Source organism: Podarcis vaucheri (assembly GCF_965113315.1).
Source record: "Podarcis vaucheri genome assembly, chromosome: 7".
Classification (NCBI taxonomy): domain Eukaryota; kingdom Metazoa; phylum Chordata; class Lepidosauria; order Squamata; family Lacertidae; genus Podarcis; species Podarcis vaucheri.
In genome coordinates this window covers 17776558-17795747 of record NC_138765.1, presented here as the reverse complement: position 1 = coordinate 17795747, position 19190 = coordinate 17776558, and the positions used below count along the sequence as shown (strand labels likewise).

The window sequence follows — 19190 nt, the reverse complement described above, 5'->3', positions numbered from 1 at the left end:
ATGCGTGTCAAGCATCAGCTAAAGACACAGCAAAACTCAAGTTGTGACTAAATTGTAGTGATTCAGTCCACATTAACACCATACATTGAAAAGCACCATGAGACCACACAGCTTCACCCAAAGAATTTTGGGAGCTGTAGTCTCTTAAGAGTGCAAAAGATTGTTAGGATACCCCAATTCCTTTTAGAGTGCTACAATTTTCAGAGTTCTCCGGGAGGAGGGATTGATTGTTAAACTAGGGGTCTCCTGAAAATTCTCAGCACCTGTAACAAACTTCTTTTCCCAGGATGCTTTTGGGGGAAGATGTTACTGTTTAAAGTGTTACCTTTGTGCTTTAAATGTATGGTGTGAATGTGGCCTTAATGAAGAGGTTTAGTTTAGAACACTTCCTGATTCTTTGTCAGTTGTTGCTGCTGCAACCTGATCTCAGCTAACAGCAGCAGTCCTGTTATTTTGAAGGAGATTCCTCTCTGTTCTGTAACAGGAGCACACGGCAAAATGGGAGGTTAGGAATGGGGCTTTATATTTCTTTGTATCACAACCCTGGTGTGAAATTGCATGCCATGGCTACATTCTGATTTAAACAGGCACTATTTGATTTATTTTAAATTTTTTAACCTTTCCCCTGCTCCTGATGCATTTGGCAACGATTGGATTTTCTTATTTAATTGATTTAACCTAACAGAATTTATATACTGTTGGATAGTAAGAAAAACTTCACAAAAATATAAAATAAAAATTTAAAATTATTAATAAAACCCGGTATTTAGGAATTGTTCAAAAGATGATTGAAATCAACAGAAGCTAAAATGAGATAAAACACATGAAACTTCTGCTTGCCTTAACAAAAAATCATGAGAGTTGAACAGTACAATTCAGACCATTTAGCCCAATCTACTACACAATGGCTCTATAATGAAGGATACAATTACAGGACCTTAGCAAAGCGTCATCTGGCCTCTACTTAAATGCTTCTGGTGAGATAGTCCCAAAGCTCCCAGGGCAGTCGATTCCCCTTCCTTAGCCTTTGGAAGTAAAGTGATGATAAGCCCATGGTGGAGTCTGGAGGAAGAAGGTTTAGCAATAGTTTGCAGCATTCAGCGAGTGCAAGTTTCATCATCCAGGACCACGGACAGCTCCCAGGGAAGAGACAATTTGTGCTCTATGTTAACTGACCCATTACTGTATTTTTTGCTCTATAAGACTCACTTTTTCCCTCCTAAAAAGTAAGGGGAAATGTGTGTGCGTCTTATGGAGCGAATGCAGGCTGCACAGCTATCCCAGAAGCCAGAACAGCAAGAGGGATTGCTGCTTTCACTGCGCAGCAATCCCTCTTGCTGTTCTGGCTTCTGAGATTCAGAATTTTTTTCTTCTTGTTTTCCTCCTCCAAAAACTAGGTGCGTCTTGTGGTCTGGTGCGTCTTATAGAGCAAAAAATATGGTATATCTGTGAGCCTCCAGATGTTGGGCTATTTTGCTGTGAAAACCAAAATGTCACTGCCTCCTTTCTACATTCAGAAAATCCAGTTAGACTTCAGCACTGACAATGGGAAACACTTCCCCCCAATTGTTTCTGATGCCACTTCTGTCACCTGCTGCCTAAGGCTACATTCACACCATAAATTAAAAGCAGTAGGATACCAATTTACACAGTCATGGCTTCCCCTGAAGAATTCTGGGAGCTGTTGTTTGGGACGGGTGTTTAGAGTTGTTAGGAGCCCCCCTCCCCCATTCCTCTCTCAAAGCTGCAATTCCCAGCATTCCCTGGGAAAAGGGATTGATTGTTAAATTACTCCGAGAATGGCAGCTCTGTAAGGGGAAGAGGGGCCCCCTAATAACTCTCAGCAACCTTAGCAAATAACAGCTCGCAGAATTGTTTTGGGGAAGCTATGATTGTGCAAAGTGGTTCCAGGATGCTTTCAGTTGATGGTGTGAATAACTTATTAGTCAGTTCCACCTGCCATTGGCTCTGGGTCCACCTGCTGTTAGGCACCCTGCCTCCAGCCCCACCAGTCCCAAATGAGGACAGTCACAACCATTAAAATTTTAATTGAAGTGAACTTAACCCCAATCCCTAGTTATAGTCACCCTTGTGCCTAGTTCTATTAATTTTAGGGGAGACAAGCAAGGAAGGAGCTTTCTCCACCAATCTATTTGGTTAGGCACCCAAGGTGAAACAAATGTTTGCATGCATTTTTGCAAGTTGAAGATATTTCCAGGAATCTGTGGTACCCTGGAGGAAAGCTCAGATAAAAAATGACCATATAAGGAGATGCAATATGAAATGCAAGGAGAGACAGTAATGGTTCTGGGTCTGCTGGAACTGGCATAGCAATTAAACTTGGCTGTTTCCTTATGTGAGTCATCTGAAGTTACAGGAAAGAGCTGGCAGGTTCAACATCTGATTTAAATAGCTCATTTCAAGCAATTTCCATGTACTTGAATGAGAACAAAAGAAAAGACCAGCTGGATCAGGCCAAAGGGTTTTAAGTCCAGCCTCCTTCTCCCACAATGGCCAAACAGGTGCATTATACACGAGCATAATGCCATTCTCCCACTCATGAACCCCAGAAGCCGCTATTCATAGGGGAGTTGCTCCAGCCCCTTGATAATTTTTGTTGGCCTTTTCTATACCTTTTGCAGTTCTACAACTTCAGTTTGGGGGTACAGTGACCAGAACTAAACATAGTATTCCCAGTACGGCTGCACCATAGATTTGCATAGAGGTACCACTAGCGGAGAGGTAGTACCTCTGGTGAGGGGACACATTGTGCTCCTTCTGGGGTAGTTTGTCTATCTTTGGTCTCCCACCCTGCATTCAGCTCTCACCTGTGGCTCTAGAAGCTGTCAGCATGCAACAGTGGCTACACCACCGGGAAATGGCTTTAACTGGACAGCTAAAACCAGGGGTCAGCAACCTAAGGCCCATGCGCTGGAAGCGGCCTGTGGAGGTTGTTTGACCAGCCCCCGAGCCGCCCCCCCCGAACCAAGCTGCCTGCTTGTACACTGCTCTATACCGGTGCAGCATGGCACGGGGACTCACTTCAGTGGCGCCGGAAATTGCGTCTGTGCAGACGCAGACACCGGAAATTGCAGACGCGCACACTCACACGTGATATGGCACATGAAGGGATCTACGGGACCGATCCAGCCCAGGCAAGATAAACCTTGCTGACCCCTGGCTAAAACAGGTGAGGGTAGCCAATGTTGGGAAAACGCCCTGGGGGTGCCTGCAAGCCCCCGAAACTCTGAGTGTCCTCTGATGCTGCAGATGTGATTTACAACAATCTCATCTGCAGCATCGGAGGAGTGAAATTTCTAACAGTCAACAGGTCTCAAACCCTTGGTGAGTTAGGGACTCGCCCCGCAAGTGAAGACAGGCTCTGGTGGACTGAGTGGATGAGACCAATAGTGGGTCCAATGATCAAGAAGGCGGTTTCTGCACATGCTGGAAGAGGGAAGAGAGGGGCAAACAGGGCTTGTCAACCTGGGAAGGTAGCCTATCTAGGAGAAGAAAAACTCTGATCCTAAACCTCCACTGCCTTGTGGGATATCTACAGGAGAAGAAAAGGCTAAGGAGTTAACCTTACACAAATCCAGAGTGGAGTCCCTAGACAGTTGGATGGCAACTTGTGCCCCTCCTTCCAGCAAGTTCTGCAGTCAAGCTATTGCTCTGCTTTCTTTTAGACCACCTCAGCATGGCCAAGAGGGAGGTCTGGTCACCTAGACATCTTGGGACCTCCATTTACACTGCCCAGGCTTGCACCCTGGGGAGGTCACTTCAGTGCTGCTAACACAGCAGTTTGACTTCACTGCCAGAGGCACACTCCTTTGTCCCTTGAGGCAGAGGGATGCCAACACCTTTGATGTTAGGAGTTTTGTTTTTGGTTCCTTTCCTGATGATTCCCAGAAGGGAATTTGCCCTTTTCACAGCAGCCACACATCCAGCTACCAGCTGATTATACCAACCCAGTCAGGTCAAATCTTGCTTATTGACCCACCTTGTGACTCAGGTGTGGGTTTCAGAGCTTCATGGCAAAGGCTAACATCCTTGATGAAAGAGGATGTGGAAAGACATTTCCTGCCAATGTACCCAACCTCACCCAGTTACAATTTCCCAATCTATTTCTTCTCACCAAAAGTATATTTGCTGCAACAGGTTTGTGGTGTGTTTCCCAAGTTCCTCAGATGAGAGAGGACTTTTGTACTTGTTTATACTGAATTGTCTACTTCCTCTTCTTGGTTCTTCTTCTTCTTCTTCTTCTTCTTCTTCTTCTTCTTCTTCTTCTTCTTCTTCTTCTTCTTCTTCTTCTCAAGATCAACCACTCCCTCAACCTGGGAGATAGCAGGTTGGAAAGAACCTTAACCCAGGGTGGAGCTTCGGAGAGCATAGCTTCAGCAAGGAATCACTTAGCAAGGAACTGCTCAGGTTGATTTTGCAAGCTTTTATAGCAGGCAGCCCTACAGGATTGGCTCTCCAGGATCACCTGGTTTTCACTAACAACTGGTATTTCAGAAGCATTGCTGGTTCTGACCATGGAGGCAGAGCATAGCTATAATGGCTAGTAACCTCCGATAGCCATTTCCTCCACTAATTTGTCTAAACGTATTCAAAAGTTGGTGGCCATCACTGACGCCTGTGGGTTCAGTTCAGTTTTGTGGGGTGGGCTCCATCCTGATGGCCCCAGAAGGCCCTTTGTTTGTATCATGAATTCAGATGGCCACCTTCCAAAGCAATCAATGCTGTGGATTAAGGATATAAAGAAGCCCATAGAAAAGGTATCAAAATCAAGATGTTGAGTCCCAATTAGGCAATTGTATGCATACGAGGTTGCACCAACCAGAGTGGTCAGATTACATTTGCTGCGTAGAACAAGGATCCATTTGTTCCAGTGCAAAGGGCAAATATTTCCCATGATTTTCAATAGCCAGCCATTATACTTCTTTCTCTGTTAATTATTTCCTTCTCCCACTCCATGCCAAAACACTTCAAAGGCAACCCATACAGGAAGCCAAGCAGTCCATGTATAGGACAGGAAGGAGGTGGGTGCCTGGGATGTATGTATGTGTAGGTGTTAAGGATGCGCACCCCCCCCCTTGACCCAACCTGAGTTGACTTGGGGAACACCCGACCTAGTCCATGGGGCAGAGCTAATTTTGAACTGGGTTTTGTAAGCCCTTATTAAACATATGAGATGCTGAATCACCTTCCACTGTCAGCCAAGAGCAGGAGGCTTCCATCCTGCTGTTGTCTGCTTCCCAAGCGCATTATCTGAGGGGAACATGCTGGCAAAGCAGATCTCTGTGGCTTTCCTGCCCCATACGCCATCTCTTGACAGCCCTGGGCCATTCTGTGCTACCCAGCCCAATGCAATAAAGCACACCTGTTGTTGTGGGGGGCATTTGTTACTTGGTCAGAACAGCAGCAGTTGCTGGAGAACCCATCAAAAGTACAGTCCACAGGCTTATAAATCACACAGGCTTATGGAGATGCATTTCCACACCTTAGCTTTGCACAGGCATAGAAATTAAACCCTGTAACAAACAAGAGGCTACAGTTGGGTAACCAGGGGCGCCAACTTGGGTCTCAGGTTATGGGTGCCCAGCGCACATGACGTGACATCATGACGTCACAGGTTCCAAGGTCTTGCAAGGCCTCAGGAGTGACTTCCGGTGCTTCGTGGGGCACCAGAAGTTGTGTGAGAGGCCCTGCAGTGTGGGTGCTGAGCACCTACAACAATTTTTTTGTGGGTGCCTGGGCCCCCAGGGCTCTCTATAGTTGGCACCCCTGTAGGTGACAAAGCAATAACTTTATCCAGAAGAGCAAAAGTAACACCCCAGGCATGGGCTGGAGGAAGAACAAGGCCGTAGATTCAACTGTCAGTGTCAGCAAATTCCTTCACACTTCTTCACAGACATCCTAGCTCTTTTACAGCATCCTTTTGTTTATTATTCTCTTCACATTTACCTTTACTGAATAAGCCTCTTAGGTTATCTATCAGTATATAGGCATATCAATAAGTTTTTCATCACGGGAACATGCTGGCAAAGCAGACCCCTGCAGTTTTCCTGTCCAGTACGTCATCCCCTCACAGGCCATGGCCTCCTGCAATTTACACTGTCCACAGTTAACCATGGCTTATTACTGCTTTACCACAGATTCTTGTTTATAAAAAGTGTTGTTTACATATTCACATTGAGCACAGGTACAAGCTGCCTCTACATATGGATAGATGTCGTTTGAAAGAGTATACACTTGTTGATTTGTGCAGCTCAGTTGCTGCATCCACGGGTACATACACTGCACACTCATTAAGCATTTCATGTGAATAACTGTGTGAGTGTACAGCTCAACTGTTTATGTACACAGGTTCACAGATTGTACATTTGTTGCAAGTAACACATGAACCTTTTTTCTGTTATTGAGTTGCACCATACTTCCGTGGTGGTGCAATCTGGTTGGAAGGGCATAACAAAAGCAGCCAAACTATCTTCTGTGAATTATAGAGGTGAATGGAATAAAAAAATGCTGTATTTTCAAATTTTTAATCAGCAACAATCCATGAATCATAGTTGAAGTCTTGGGAAAAGGACAGCATCAGCATTTACGAAAGGAAAATATTCAGATGAAATGTTCTGGAATAATCAGGTTTAAAACAAATATTCAAAAGCACACAGTGATGGGGCTTGATGGAGATCACCGAGAATCAGAATCCAGGTTGGCACCACCACCAAGAAGGCCCTGAGTCATGTTACTGCCTGCTGCACCTCTGGTCCATTACCAGAATCCCCAAGGAATTAGAAATTAGAAATATCATTTAAAACCACACATACTTTCCCTCCATAGCATAAACAGTGTATTAATATGCAGATTGGTTTTGAACATACCCTTGTCAGATCTTGAACAATACCATAATATTAAAAACTTTGTAGACACATTATTCTGTTCCAGTACAGTCAAATGATTTGGGGGACACCACAATAATTAATGTGTTATCACTGCTCCATTGTAGACTTTTTATTCTCCCAAAGTCTATCAATAGTTTTTGCCATGCAGTAACCAGGTCTACTTTGAATCGGATATTTAAGAAAAAGTATTGGGGGGAAGCATCATCATCCTGACTGCTGCCATCTTTAGCAAGCGTTAGGTTTTTCTTTGAGCTGATCTTTACTGTAATGCCTGGACTCCTGTCATTAAATTATCATGATGGCATTTTGCAAGCTTTTCTAAATCTTGCATTATTTATATACCCAAATGCTTTTTAGGGGAATCTTTTTCATAGGCCATTTAGAGCAACTTGCCATTGTGTTCATATTTCTATAAATGATGCCTTTTATTTTTTAAAAGAAGATAGAGAATTGCTGCAAGCTCAATGTGCTAGAGCATGCACTTGACACTGAAAAGGTCCCAGATTCAATCCACGGTCAGGAACAGCTCAAAATATTTCACAGAGGACAAGGTCACAAAGATATACACCTCTTTCCATGTACCGAATTCAGTCAGATTGGCAGCTGAATCTCCCTTCAGCACTGCCAACAGAATATTTTCCTCCAGTACATCTTGGGGCAAGAGGTTAGCTAAGACAACACAGAGGGAGATAGTTTAGGGGGCTCAGAGCGAATGGCGTGTCTCTGTTGGGGGGGGGGCTGTTGCTTCCACCCCACTCCCCAGCATTCATAATCTGCCACCATTCACCACTTTAGGCAGTTGTCTAGTGGTATATGGGATAGCCTGTCCTTGGGATCTGCAAGTTTGGCTGCATATGCACAGCTATAAAAAATGATCTGAAAATGATCTTAAAAAACCCGTATTATAGTTCAAAATCCTGATTTCAGTTCTACAGCACCATCTAGTGTCACAGTGTTATAATACATTTAAAACACTTTTAACGAATGTAGCGGAGTCCTAGGTCGGAGAAAGACTTCCATCTGAAATCTTGCCACCAGCATTCAACCTTTGCAAACCCAGGACTCACTTTTAGCCCAAACAGGCAGGGGTGGGGAGCACATTTTAAACTTTTAGCTATTATTTGTATGATGCTTGTGGAGACCAACAGCAGGGCCAGTACTGAGCTAGAGGGGCCCTTGGTGTGATTCAGCTCCCTACGGCTGTCTGGTCAATCTACTGGCTGGTGCCCAGTGTCATTTGTTAAAGCACATTCTGGTTGCTTGCATTCACAGTTGGTTGTGGGTTGATAATAGTGCTTAAAAAACAACAACTTAGAGATGGAAAGAAGATAAAGTACCCACCAGAGAAGAATGGCAGATCAAGTTGATGGATTATGCTGAAATGGCTAAAAATGACCGGAAGAATCAGAAATCAGGAAGACCAAAATTTTTAATAAGGAATGGGGAAAATTTATAACTTATCATAAAGACCATTGTAAATGGTTAAAATCGTTAGTAGGATTGGAATATCAGTGGTAGTTTAATGGTGAATTTTGGATACAATGGAGAGATAAAAGATTTGAATTATCATAAAAGATGCAGGAGGAAATGATTAACAGTAGGACCCACAAAGAGGAGGCAAGGTCAAGAGATTCCTTGGAATCTAGTTTATATGTGTTGGATATGTGACTGTAAAATTATAATCTGAAAAACCAAATGAATAAATTTAAGAACAGTGATAGCAAACAGCAATTTAGAATGTGGAGGACCTTGCAGGGGCAACAATGGATGGATCATCTCCACTCCCACCCCTATTCAGAACAGGAGATCCTCAAAGTCAGAAGCTCTACCCTTAACCTCTAGGATGTACTTCCTCCTTCTTGCTTGTCCTCTGACTTTCTAAAGCTGATAAGAAGTCACAAGAGTGACCTCTCTGCCTTCAGTGTTTGCCCTTATTGTGCCAAGCTGTTGGCTGGCTTCCTTTTGTTTGCAGAATGCAGAAAGGATTGTGGGAGAAAGAGGAGAAACCACAATCCTGTGTTATTTCTGTGGGTGTTATAAAGAACAAACAAGCCCTCCAGCAGCATGGTACATAAGACTCCTATATTAGTGACGGATAAGGCAGGAGAAAAACAGAAAGCAAATTCTACAATCCGGAGCAGCTATTCCCCAGAACGGAAAAGCAGCTCAAGATATTTGGGTGAGTTCCTTGGTCTTTATCCTGCCTTGTCTCTAGCTAGAGTCCTTCTTCAACTCTATGCATATACTGTAAACTCTCCAATGTATTTAGTAACCCCAGTATCTGTCTTGCAATGTACAACAGGTGCTGATATATATTAGGAGTTGGCACAGAAATTTACAGTGGTACCTTGGTTTGTGAACTTAGTCCGTTTCGGAAGTCTGTTCTTAAACCAAAGCATTCTTAAACCAAGGCGTGTTTTCCCACAGCAGCGGGGGACTCAATTTAGAAATGGAACAGATTCAACAGGAAGCGAAACATGTTCTTATTCCAAGGCAAAGTTCACAAACCAAAACACCTACTTCCAGGTTTGCAGCGTTCTTAGTCCAAGTTGTTCATAAACTAAGCTGTTCCTAAACCAAGGTACCACTGTACTCTGTGTCTTTTTTTAAAATAATCGGATTGGTGTTTGAATCACTCTGTGCTTTTTATGCTTTGATATATGCTCTGGGTTCTGAGTCATTCTGTATAAACGAATTTATGTTGTCCCGTTCGTTATAATGGGGAATCTAGAGATAGCTAGAATGCCTCCCCCTTTTGGCCAAAGTGACTCTTGTTTGCAGACACAGGAGCTACCTTGATCTATAAATTTTAAAATCTTCTGTCAGAACTGGTTGCAATTAGCAGGCATGACCACCCCTTTGGAGGGGATGGAACCTGGAAAATTTCAGAATGATAGCTGTAGCCTTTACCATTTTGGGGTGGGTTGTTGTTGTTTAGTCATTTAGTAATGTCTGACTATTCATAACCCCATGGACCAGAGCACTCCAGGCACTCCTGTCTCCATTGCCTCCTGCAGTTTAGTCAAATGCATGTTGGTAGCTTCGAGAACACTGTCCAACCATCTCGTCCTCTGCCGTCTCCTTCTCCTTGTGCCCTCCATCTTTCCCAACATCAGGGTCTTTTCCAGGGAGTCTTCTCTTCTCATGAGGTGGGCACCACAATTCAAGAAGGACACTGACAAACTGGAACGTGTCCAGAGGAGGGCAACCAAAATGGTCAAAGGCCTGGAAACGATGCCTTATGAGGAACGGCTAAGGGAGCTGGGCATGTTTAGCCTGGAGAAGAGGAGGTTAAGGGGTGATATGATAGCCATGTTCAAATATATAAAAGGATGTCACATAGAGGAGGGAGAAAGGTTGTTTTCTGCTGCTCCGGAGAAGCGGACACGGAGCAATGGATCCAAACTACAAGAAAGAAGATTCCACCTAAACATTAGGAAGAACTTCCTGACAGTAAGAGCTGTTCGACAGTGGAATTTGCTGCCAAGGAGTGTGGTGGGGTCTCCTACTTTGGAGGTCTTTAAGCAGAGGCTTGACAACCATATGTCAGGAGTGCTCTGATGGTGTTTCCTGCTTGGCAGGGGGTTGGACTCGATGGCCCTTGTGGTCTCTTCCAACTCTATGATTCTATGAAAGTATTGGAGCCTCAGCTTCAGGATTTGTCCTTCCAGTGAGCACTCAGGGCTGATTCCCTTAGGAATGGATAGGTTTGATCTTCTTGCAGTGGGTTGGTACAATAGGATAAAAAAAGAAGGGGGAGGATCACAGACTCTAAACATGATATTTAGATAAACAGCTCATTGAATGTTGATATCATTACAGATACACCAGTCTCGTTGTCTCTTCTGTGATCCTTCCCCATCAACATGCAGGAACTCCTGGGATTTTTGCTCTTCTCAGTTGTAATACAGACAGGTCAGTAGAGCCTGGTAAGCACTCCTGTGGGAAATACTGTAGCTTCATTGGCAGGAGAAAATTATTTTCCATTCCCTGGCAGATAGTTTAAGAGCTTTCCAAAATAGACTTAAACTGGGTCAGATAGGCAAATATATCAATTTAGGTTCCTCTCAGTTTCTCACTTTTCCCATCTTAAATTGAATCCTACACATTTCCACATCAACCAGCAATTGTAATTATTTTTAATAAATCTTCAGGGATATACATTAGCATTTTGGTATGAAATGTGCTTTGATGTGCATTTTTTCCAAAGCAATCACCCTACTGTAACGCATTTTTCTATGTTCTTTTCAGTAACCTGTGCATTTTTAATACACACTTAATCCTGGTATATGCATCTTTACATGCAGTACTTGGCCAGAGAGCAGCATTACAAAATTCAGACAAGTGCAGATTTCAGCAGATGGTGATGTTTTAGTTCACAAGTTGTTTCAGAAAGTGTCAATTAGGGAGGTCTGTTTTGAAATGTGAACTGAATTGGTTGACTCCTGTATCCCTATGCTTACATCATATTCCATTCTGAATATGTAGTCCATCCCTTTTGCTAGAGAACTATGGGAACTGCAGTTCTGGAAAGGGAGTTAGATTTCTAAGAGAAAGAATTCTCAGCAACCCCACCAAACTGCCTTACCTAAGATTCTGGGTTGGAAGCCCCAGAACTTTAACTGTTTATCATTTTTGGTACATTGTTATTTATTTATTTATTTATTTATTGAAACAGTTTGTATACTCTCTAAGCTGTTTAAAAAGATGCAATACAAACAATAAAAATAAAAATCAGTTAAAACTATAAGATCAAACTTCAACTAAAACACTTGCTGTAACAACAACAACAACAACAACAACAACAACAACAACAAGTTTTCAATAGGCACCAGAAGTTCAGCAGGGAGAGAGCCTCTCTGACCTCAGCTGAAGGGATTTCCATAAAATTAGGTCCTTGACATCCGGTCCTCAGTTCCTGGTGGATCTGAGCCATGCATATGAACCATAGGGAACCACTAACAGTGCCTCAACTGAAGATTTAAGCGATCAGGCAGGAATAAGGGGAATTAGGCAGTCCTTGAGGTCTCCTGGGGTGGATCTACAGAAAGGAAAAAAACACTGTAAATAAGTCAGAAATTAAATCATTATAACAAAACAAAACAAAAGCCCTATGTAAAAATGGAACAGAAAATTTGTTTGCTCTCTGGTGCCATCTGGTGTTGCATGTTTATAATGCATTCAAAGCATTGTTTTTTGACTAATGTAGCTGAGTCCCTAGACCAGTGATGACCAAACTTGGCCCTCCAGCTGTTTTGAGACTACAACTCCCACCATCTCTAGCTAACAGGACCAGTGGTCAGGGATGATGGGAATTGTAGTCCCAAAACAGCTGGAGGGCCTTCACTGCCCTAGACCCAAATTGTTACGGTGCTTGTAATGGAACACAATAACCTTGAAGCTGACCCAATAGCATAAGGACAGCCCCTGCTTACTTTTCAGCGCCGGAGTTATGTGCTGGTGATAGTCTGTCCCACACCTGCGGTCACACCTTGCCTTGTGATTGCATGAAGGTTCATGTTGCTGAAGGAAGTAATGCAGTGGCATGGCAGACCTGTGCAAATGGATATGACACTGTGTCGCTTTTCCTCCACCAGGCACTTCTCTGGAATGTGAAGTCTGCAGTGGCCTCGGCAGCAGCTGTGTCGGCAGGAGGGAGAACTGTGACGCTGGCCAAGACACCTGTGCCATTGCCTACACGGAAACCTCATTAGGTTGGTCGTCTGAGACAGACAAGTCCAGAAATGCCTCCTTGCAGCCAGGGTGGGCAGGGGAAGTCGTTGTGCTCCCAGATCTCTACAGCCTCTACTAAGACTACAGCTCAAACGAGAAGCAAGACACTTACAGCAAAGCGAGGACTTAATTTGCTCATTCAGAACAAGAGTTCGACAGCAATCAGCCTCATGCCTTTGACATGACAGAGCCAGGGACAGAGCACTCAACTAGCATGACTCCTAACAGCTAACAGTTGGCAAGAGAAAGAGAAGGGATGCTTGTGTTTGTGTATCCCTATATACATAAAAATATAAGGCTGTTGTCACGCTGCAGTTTGCTGGGAGGCGAGGAAGAGGGACAAGGCAAGCTGGGAGGGGAGGGACTTGGTGTGAGTTGTGGGGCAGATAGGCATGGGTGGGGTGAAAATGGAACAGGGGTTTAGTCAAGTGTGGCGGAAGGGTGTTGTCAGGTTGCTGTCAGCAGCCCCTGGCTGGTTGCCCAGGAAAGTATAAATACAAGGAAAAGTTTCTTTCAGTCCTTTTTTATTTCAAACTTTACAGAGAGAGGCTGTAGAATCCAGCATCTTGTATAATGGCATTGTCCCAAGTGAATCTCCACCCCGTGTCTCTCCCACTTCCTTATTCGTCCCCTCTATGGGTGCTGCTAAGCGCCCTCTGTCTTTGAGCTCTTTACTCTCCTACTTTTAAGGCTCGCTGGGTTCTGGGAGATGGGTCTGGAATGCTTTCTAGTGACAATATGTCAGCCAGCTGCTGCTTTGGCTCTGCCTGTCCTCCTTCCCCATTATTTCTCAACTTTTCCCTACATCTGCTCCTGAGCTGTGACCTCTGCAAACCACTGTTGTAAATCTAGACTGTCTTTTTCTCCTCCCTGGAAGGATCAGGATGGGGATGTGGTCTCCATCATTCCTCCTCCTCTGCCCAGTCCCTGACAGGTGGCTATCAAAGAGGTAGGTGAGGTTGATGCAAAAGAAAGAGGGGGATTTGCCCTGCCGGACTTAAAATTGTACTATGAAGCAGCAGCATTCTGCTGGCTGAAAGAGTGGATGCTCCTCGAGAATACAGATATCTTGGACTTAGAAGGTTTCAATAATGCATTTGGCTGGCATGCATATCTATGGTATGACAAAATCAAAGTGCATAGTGCCTTTAAAAATCATATTGTAAGGAAAGCGTTGTTCAATGTTTGGATGAGATATAAAGATCTGTTGGAAAACAAAACCCCTAGATGGTTGTCACCCTTAGAGGCTAAGGCCCACAAGAAAGTTAATATGGAGGACGGATGGCCAAAGTATTGTGAGATCTTAGAACAGGATGGAGAGAAACTGAAATTAAAGAGCCATGAAAAACTAAAACCAAAAGTACAAGATTGGCTCCACTACTATCAAATAATGGAGGTTTTCAAACAAGACAGGAAAATTGGCTTCCAGGTGGAAAAATCAAAACTTGAGACAGAACTGTTAGAACCCAATACTAAGAACTTGTCAAGAATGTATAACTTGCTGTTGAAATGGAATACACAAGATGAAACAGTTAAATCAGTTATGATTAAGTGGGCACAGGATATTGGTCATAATATTATGTCTGCTGACTGGGAAAGGTTGTGGAACACTGGTATTAAATTTACGGCATGTAGTGCTTTAAAGGAAAATGTTATGAAAATGGTCTATAGGTGGTACATGACCCCAGTTAAGCTAGCAAAAATTTACCATTTGCCTGATAACAAATGTTGGAAATGTAAGGAAACTGAAGGTACTTTTTATCATCTTTGGTGGACATGCCCGAAGATTAAGGCTTTCTGGGAGATGATATATAATGAAATGAAAAAGGTATTTAAATATACCTTCCTTAAGAAACCAGAGGCCTTTCTCTTGGGCATTGTCGGCCAATTGGTGCCAAAAAAGGATAGAACTTTTTTTATGTATGCAACAACAGCAGCAAGAATACTGATCGCAAAGTATTGGAAGACACAAGATTTACCCACCTTGGAAGAATGGCAGATGAAAGTGATTGACTATATGACATTGGCGGAAATGACGAGCAGAATTCGTGACCAGGGAAAGGAGACTGCGGAAGAAGACTGGAAGAAATTCAAGATTTATCTTAAGAACTATTATAAACTTGATGAAGCCTAGAATGTCGAGATTTTACAGAGAGAAAGGGTTGCAGTAATATAAGATTAGACTAAGAAAGGACTATGAAGAATTAGGATGGGAAAGAACATTTATAAGTTGCTATAAAATTTGGACATGAGGATGCAGAAAGGGGAGGTATGGGGAAGTCCGAGGAAAGAAGTCTATGAAAGGATATTTTGAAATTATATTTGTTTGTTTGTTTGTTTTTCTCTTATGTTTGTTTGTTATAAAAACTTTTGTAAAACTAATAAAAATTTTATAAAAAAAAAAACAAAGAGGTAGGTGAGGTTGATGAGCAGATCAAGCAGGGGCAGCAGTCTTGAGTGTGTGCACATGTGTAAAAATTGAGGAATCAATATTCATATAATGAAAGAAGAACAAGAAAAAGATCTGTGCCGATAAGCTTTGAATCTGGAGGATCCTGTGCTGCAGAAACACCCGTAGGGACAACCCAGACGATTCCCCCCCCCCCAGAGGAATTTCGATCCAGCTATACAAAGCTAACTTGCACAGGTATAGGGTGAGACTAGTTGGTGACTGCAGCTTTCTAAGCAAATCCCATTTTTCTTCCTGTGCAGGTGAAGCGACAACACAGACAGTCTCAAAGAGCTGTGCATCCTCAAGTGTCTGCAACAGCCCCCCAACGTACATGAATTTTGGGCAGGGGAAATACATTCGGTCCCACATCACCTGTTGCGCGGGAGATGCTTGCAGGGCAGTATCTCCTCAACGTAAGTATCCGTGAGTTGCCAGTGATCATACAACCTAGAAAGTTCTTCTGTCCCTTTTAAACAGATGTGGGGAACTGGACGTGACCAGTGGGCCATATTCTTATCTCCCCTACCCTGCTGTGGGCCAAATAATTACAAATAATTATGGCAAGACTTATGATGTTGTCCACAGAGGGAAGCTATCAGTGCCCACGTGGCCCAGTGGTGTAGTGTGGGGCTGGGTGTGTGTGGCCCCATGCGCATTTTGGGGAGGGGGCGTGACCTATGCTCCTATGTTGTATGGAGATGTATCTCAGAAGTAGAGCAATTGCTTTGCATGCAGAAGGTTCCAGGTTTGATCCCTGACATTTCCAGGTAAGTTTGGGAATGACTCCTGCCTGAAACCCTGGAAAGCCACTGATTGGCAAATATAGACATTATGAAGCTAGATAGACCAATAGCCTGGTTCAGTTTAACATAGCTTCCTATGGTCTTCCATGTTTATGTGTTATGTTGGGGGGAAAACAGGCAGCTAATAAAACTCTTTTAAAATTCACAATATTTCTGCACAGGGCTGCACCATCAGAATTCTGGAAGCCATATTCAGTACTTTTGTTTTTAATTGATTTTTATTAAGTTTTCAAAGATTTTAACAAATCTACTTCACAGGCAACATGCCATTCTCTTAGATTTTTCTTTTTAACCTCACATCCTTCCGTTCCTGATGTTTTTGTTCCTATTCTTGGTTGCTGCCTTATACTTGTTACCAACCCGCTCCCCAATACCATTTTATCTTTTTTTGTTTTATTTTTATGCCACTCATATCTTGAATCCTGCTCGCGACTTCATATCATTATAATACTTCGTCAGATCTCTCCCCCCCAAAAGCCTCCAGTTTTCCATAGGAAGTTCATCATTTTGATCTCTTTGTTTTACAGTCACCATAGCCAGTACTTACTGGCAAAACCTATTGGTGTTTCGCAACTTTCTGACTAGTTGCAGGACCTTAGCCAGACCTAGCAGAGTAAACACAGAGTTCACGAAAGCAATTGGCAACTTGGCTGCAGATAGGATGGATGAAGCAGGAACCAGGAACTTGTAGTTATAGTTGTTTATTATATACAATGGACTATTTACAGGAACAGAACAGAACACGGATCTTTGACTAACTCTCTCATACACGACTCTCAACTGAAACTCATACTAACACATTCCAGTTAGTATGCCATTAATCATTATTCCCGTGAGAGAGCTTGACCAATCATAGAGCTGTCTCCATGCCTCTGTATCACCAGGCAGACTTACTCACATTGCCTTGGCTGTTGACCAAACCTTAATTGACTCTGTGTGAGTAGCTGCACGTATTCAGATTCCCAATAGTACTTATAGACATTTTCTGATTGTCTTCATGGGCAGCCCCATATGTTTGTAACTTCCTGTGTTTGGAACTTCCTACGTTCGTAACTTTAAAATCCAGCAAGAAAATTAGATGGTGAGAATTGGAAGCATCCACTCATGTGTGCTGCCTGGGGTGGGGAACAGAGGGTGTAGCTGAATTGTGTCAGCTGCCAACTTTGCTTTGCCTAACAAGCTGACCATTTACCATTTCCCTCTCTATATGGTTTCAGTGCCACCAGCAATGAACAAACCTAATGGCAAGCAATGCCCAGGCTGCTACTCTTTGTTACCCGGTGGTTGTGAAACAGAGACCGTGGATTGCATTGGAACAGAGGACTACTGTCTTGAATTGGAGGAGAAAGTCACATATGGTAATTCTGAACTGCAGGTCTGCGAGTGGAGATTAGCTGGAGCCCCTGGGTCAAACTGCTTCAATGGTTACCTGCTACCTCTGTCCGTAAAGCATAAAACTCTTAATCTCAGGGATGTTGGTTCAAGCCCCATGTTGGGCATAAGATTCCTGCATTACAGGGAATGACCCTTTTGGTCTCTTCCAGCTCTATGATTCTAAGTCAGTTATTTGAGGTCAGCTACGAAAAGCAACAAAGGCCCTTATGACACCTTCAACCCTGACAAATTTGTTATGGCATCAGCTTGCATGGACCACAGTCCTTTTCATTAGATGCCCGATGTGTTATCTTTCGTTGCAACTACACATATCTGCAGTTGGAGCGGGTTGGAAATGCAAACAGTGAAGTCAAAAGGAAAGGCAATGACCTTATTAAAAGTGACTATTCCTTGCCATGAAACAGACATGGAGTGGAAATAGTTCATCTGCTCATCCCAAATTTCTGGGGATCTTGTGTACCTCCTGGTGTTAAGAACATATAAGATGAGGCACTGCTGAATCAGGCCAAATGCTCATCTACTCCAGCATGCTGTTTTCACAGTAGCCAACCAGATGCTTATGGCAAGCCGACAAGAGGGACATAAGTAGAACAGCACTCTCCCTGATTCCCAGCAAGCAGTTTTCAAAGGTCTACTGCCTCCAACAGTGGAGGTAGAACATAGCCTTTGCGGCTAGTCACTGCATATAGCCTTGTCCTCCACGAATTTGTCTAATCCTCTTTTGAAGCCATCCAATTTGTGGGCCATCACAGCCTCTTGTGGGAACAAATTCCATAGTTTAACTAAGCACAGTACTTCTTCTTTTTTTGTCCACAAGGTTGGACCACACTTCCCATCATCCCTGACCATTGCCCATGTTGGCTGGGGCTAATGAAAGTTGGGGTCCGGCAACACCTGGAGGGTCACAGACTCTCAGATCCTGGGCTGGTGTTTTCTACTCTTCCATCCCTTGGCTGGTTTAGGATAAATTCCCTTGTATATCTAGTCTACTGGGTTTTGAACAAGGCCTCTGTTGACATGGATAGGGAATAGCTACCATTGTGAGGCCAGGTTACTTCTCTCTCCTGCTCTCTGTCTAGCTCTTTCTCCTGACCCTGAACTTTTTGTTTCCAGGTAAATTCACCTTCAATGTCATCATGAATGGCTGTGCTTCCCAACCCGCCTGTGCTGCGAAAGTGGGCAAAGTGGCTACTGCAGGGGTTTATACTGATATTACGAAAGCTGAGTGCACACCAGCTCCCATTTCAGCTTGAATGAATCATCAGCCACCAGACTTCCTCCACACTATTGATCCTTATTAGAGATTGTGTTATATTCTTCCTGTACTAGGTAGCAAGGATATTACTTCTAAGAAGATAAGAAGAGCCCCACTGAATTAGACCAAAAGCCTAGGGAGATGCCACAAGTTGTTCCCTATGTGTTTGCAATCTTTTCTAATGTAATTTCCTCCCAAAGAGGACATTGACTGCTGCTTTGTGATGACCAATAAAAACTAGCTAAAGAGCAATGCAAGATAATTTCTCTCTCTGTACACCTCAATCAGTTTTATATAGGGAAATCCATTTCAGGCCAGCTGCATTGATATTCCTAATGGCCTTTTTATAACAGTGATGTACCTTCTTGGTTGGCTTTGGGTAGTGCAACCTAAGGCATTGACTGTCATTGAATACAAACTATGGCTTCATAGGGGTCCCTTGAAAGTGGACTGTCTGCACCAATCAGCTGATGGACACTAATAATGAGCCCTTCTGAGGTTGCCATCTGGCTTCATGATGATGGCAAGTGCTGCTATGATTTATTGGGCTTGAGACGTGGGTCATACTATGGAAACAGAATCATGGGGGAAACTGTGGAAATCAGATTTGGAATTCCCAGTGAGTTATGCTTCAAAGGAAAACT

At 43.4% G+C, this 19190-nt stretch overlaps 1 protein-coding gene across 1 annotated transcript; it reads left to right on the top strand.

Annotated features, from left to right (window-relative positions):
- The first annotated feature begins 8930 nt into the window (after positions 1–8930).
- LOC309537316 (phospholipase A2 inhibitor NAI-like) lies at positions 8931–18798 on the top strand. The gene is made up of 6 exons (XM_082232162.1): positions 8931–9087; positions 10731–10823; positions 12506–12622; positions 15354–15506; positions 17114–17254; positions 18405–18798. Exons 2-6 carry the CDS (start codon positions 10775–10777, stop codon positions 18542–18544), a joined length of 600 nt encoding a protein of 199 aa, XP_082088288.1. The 5' UTR covers positions 8931–9087; positions 10731–10774; the 3' UTR covers positions 18545–18798.
- The last annotated feature ends 392 nt before the right edge of the window (positions 18799–19190 follow it).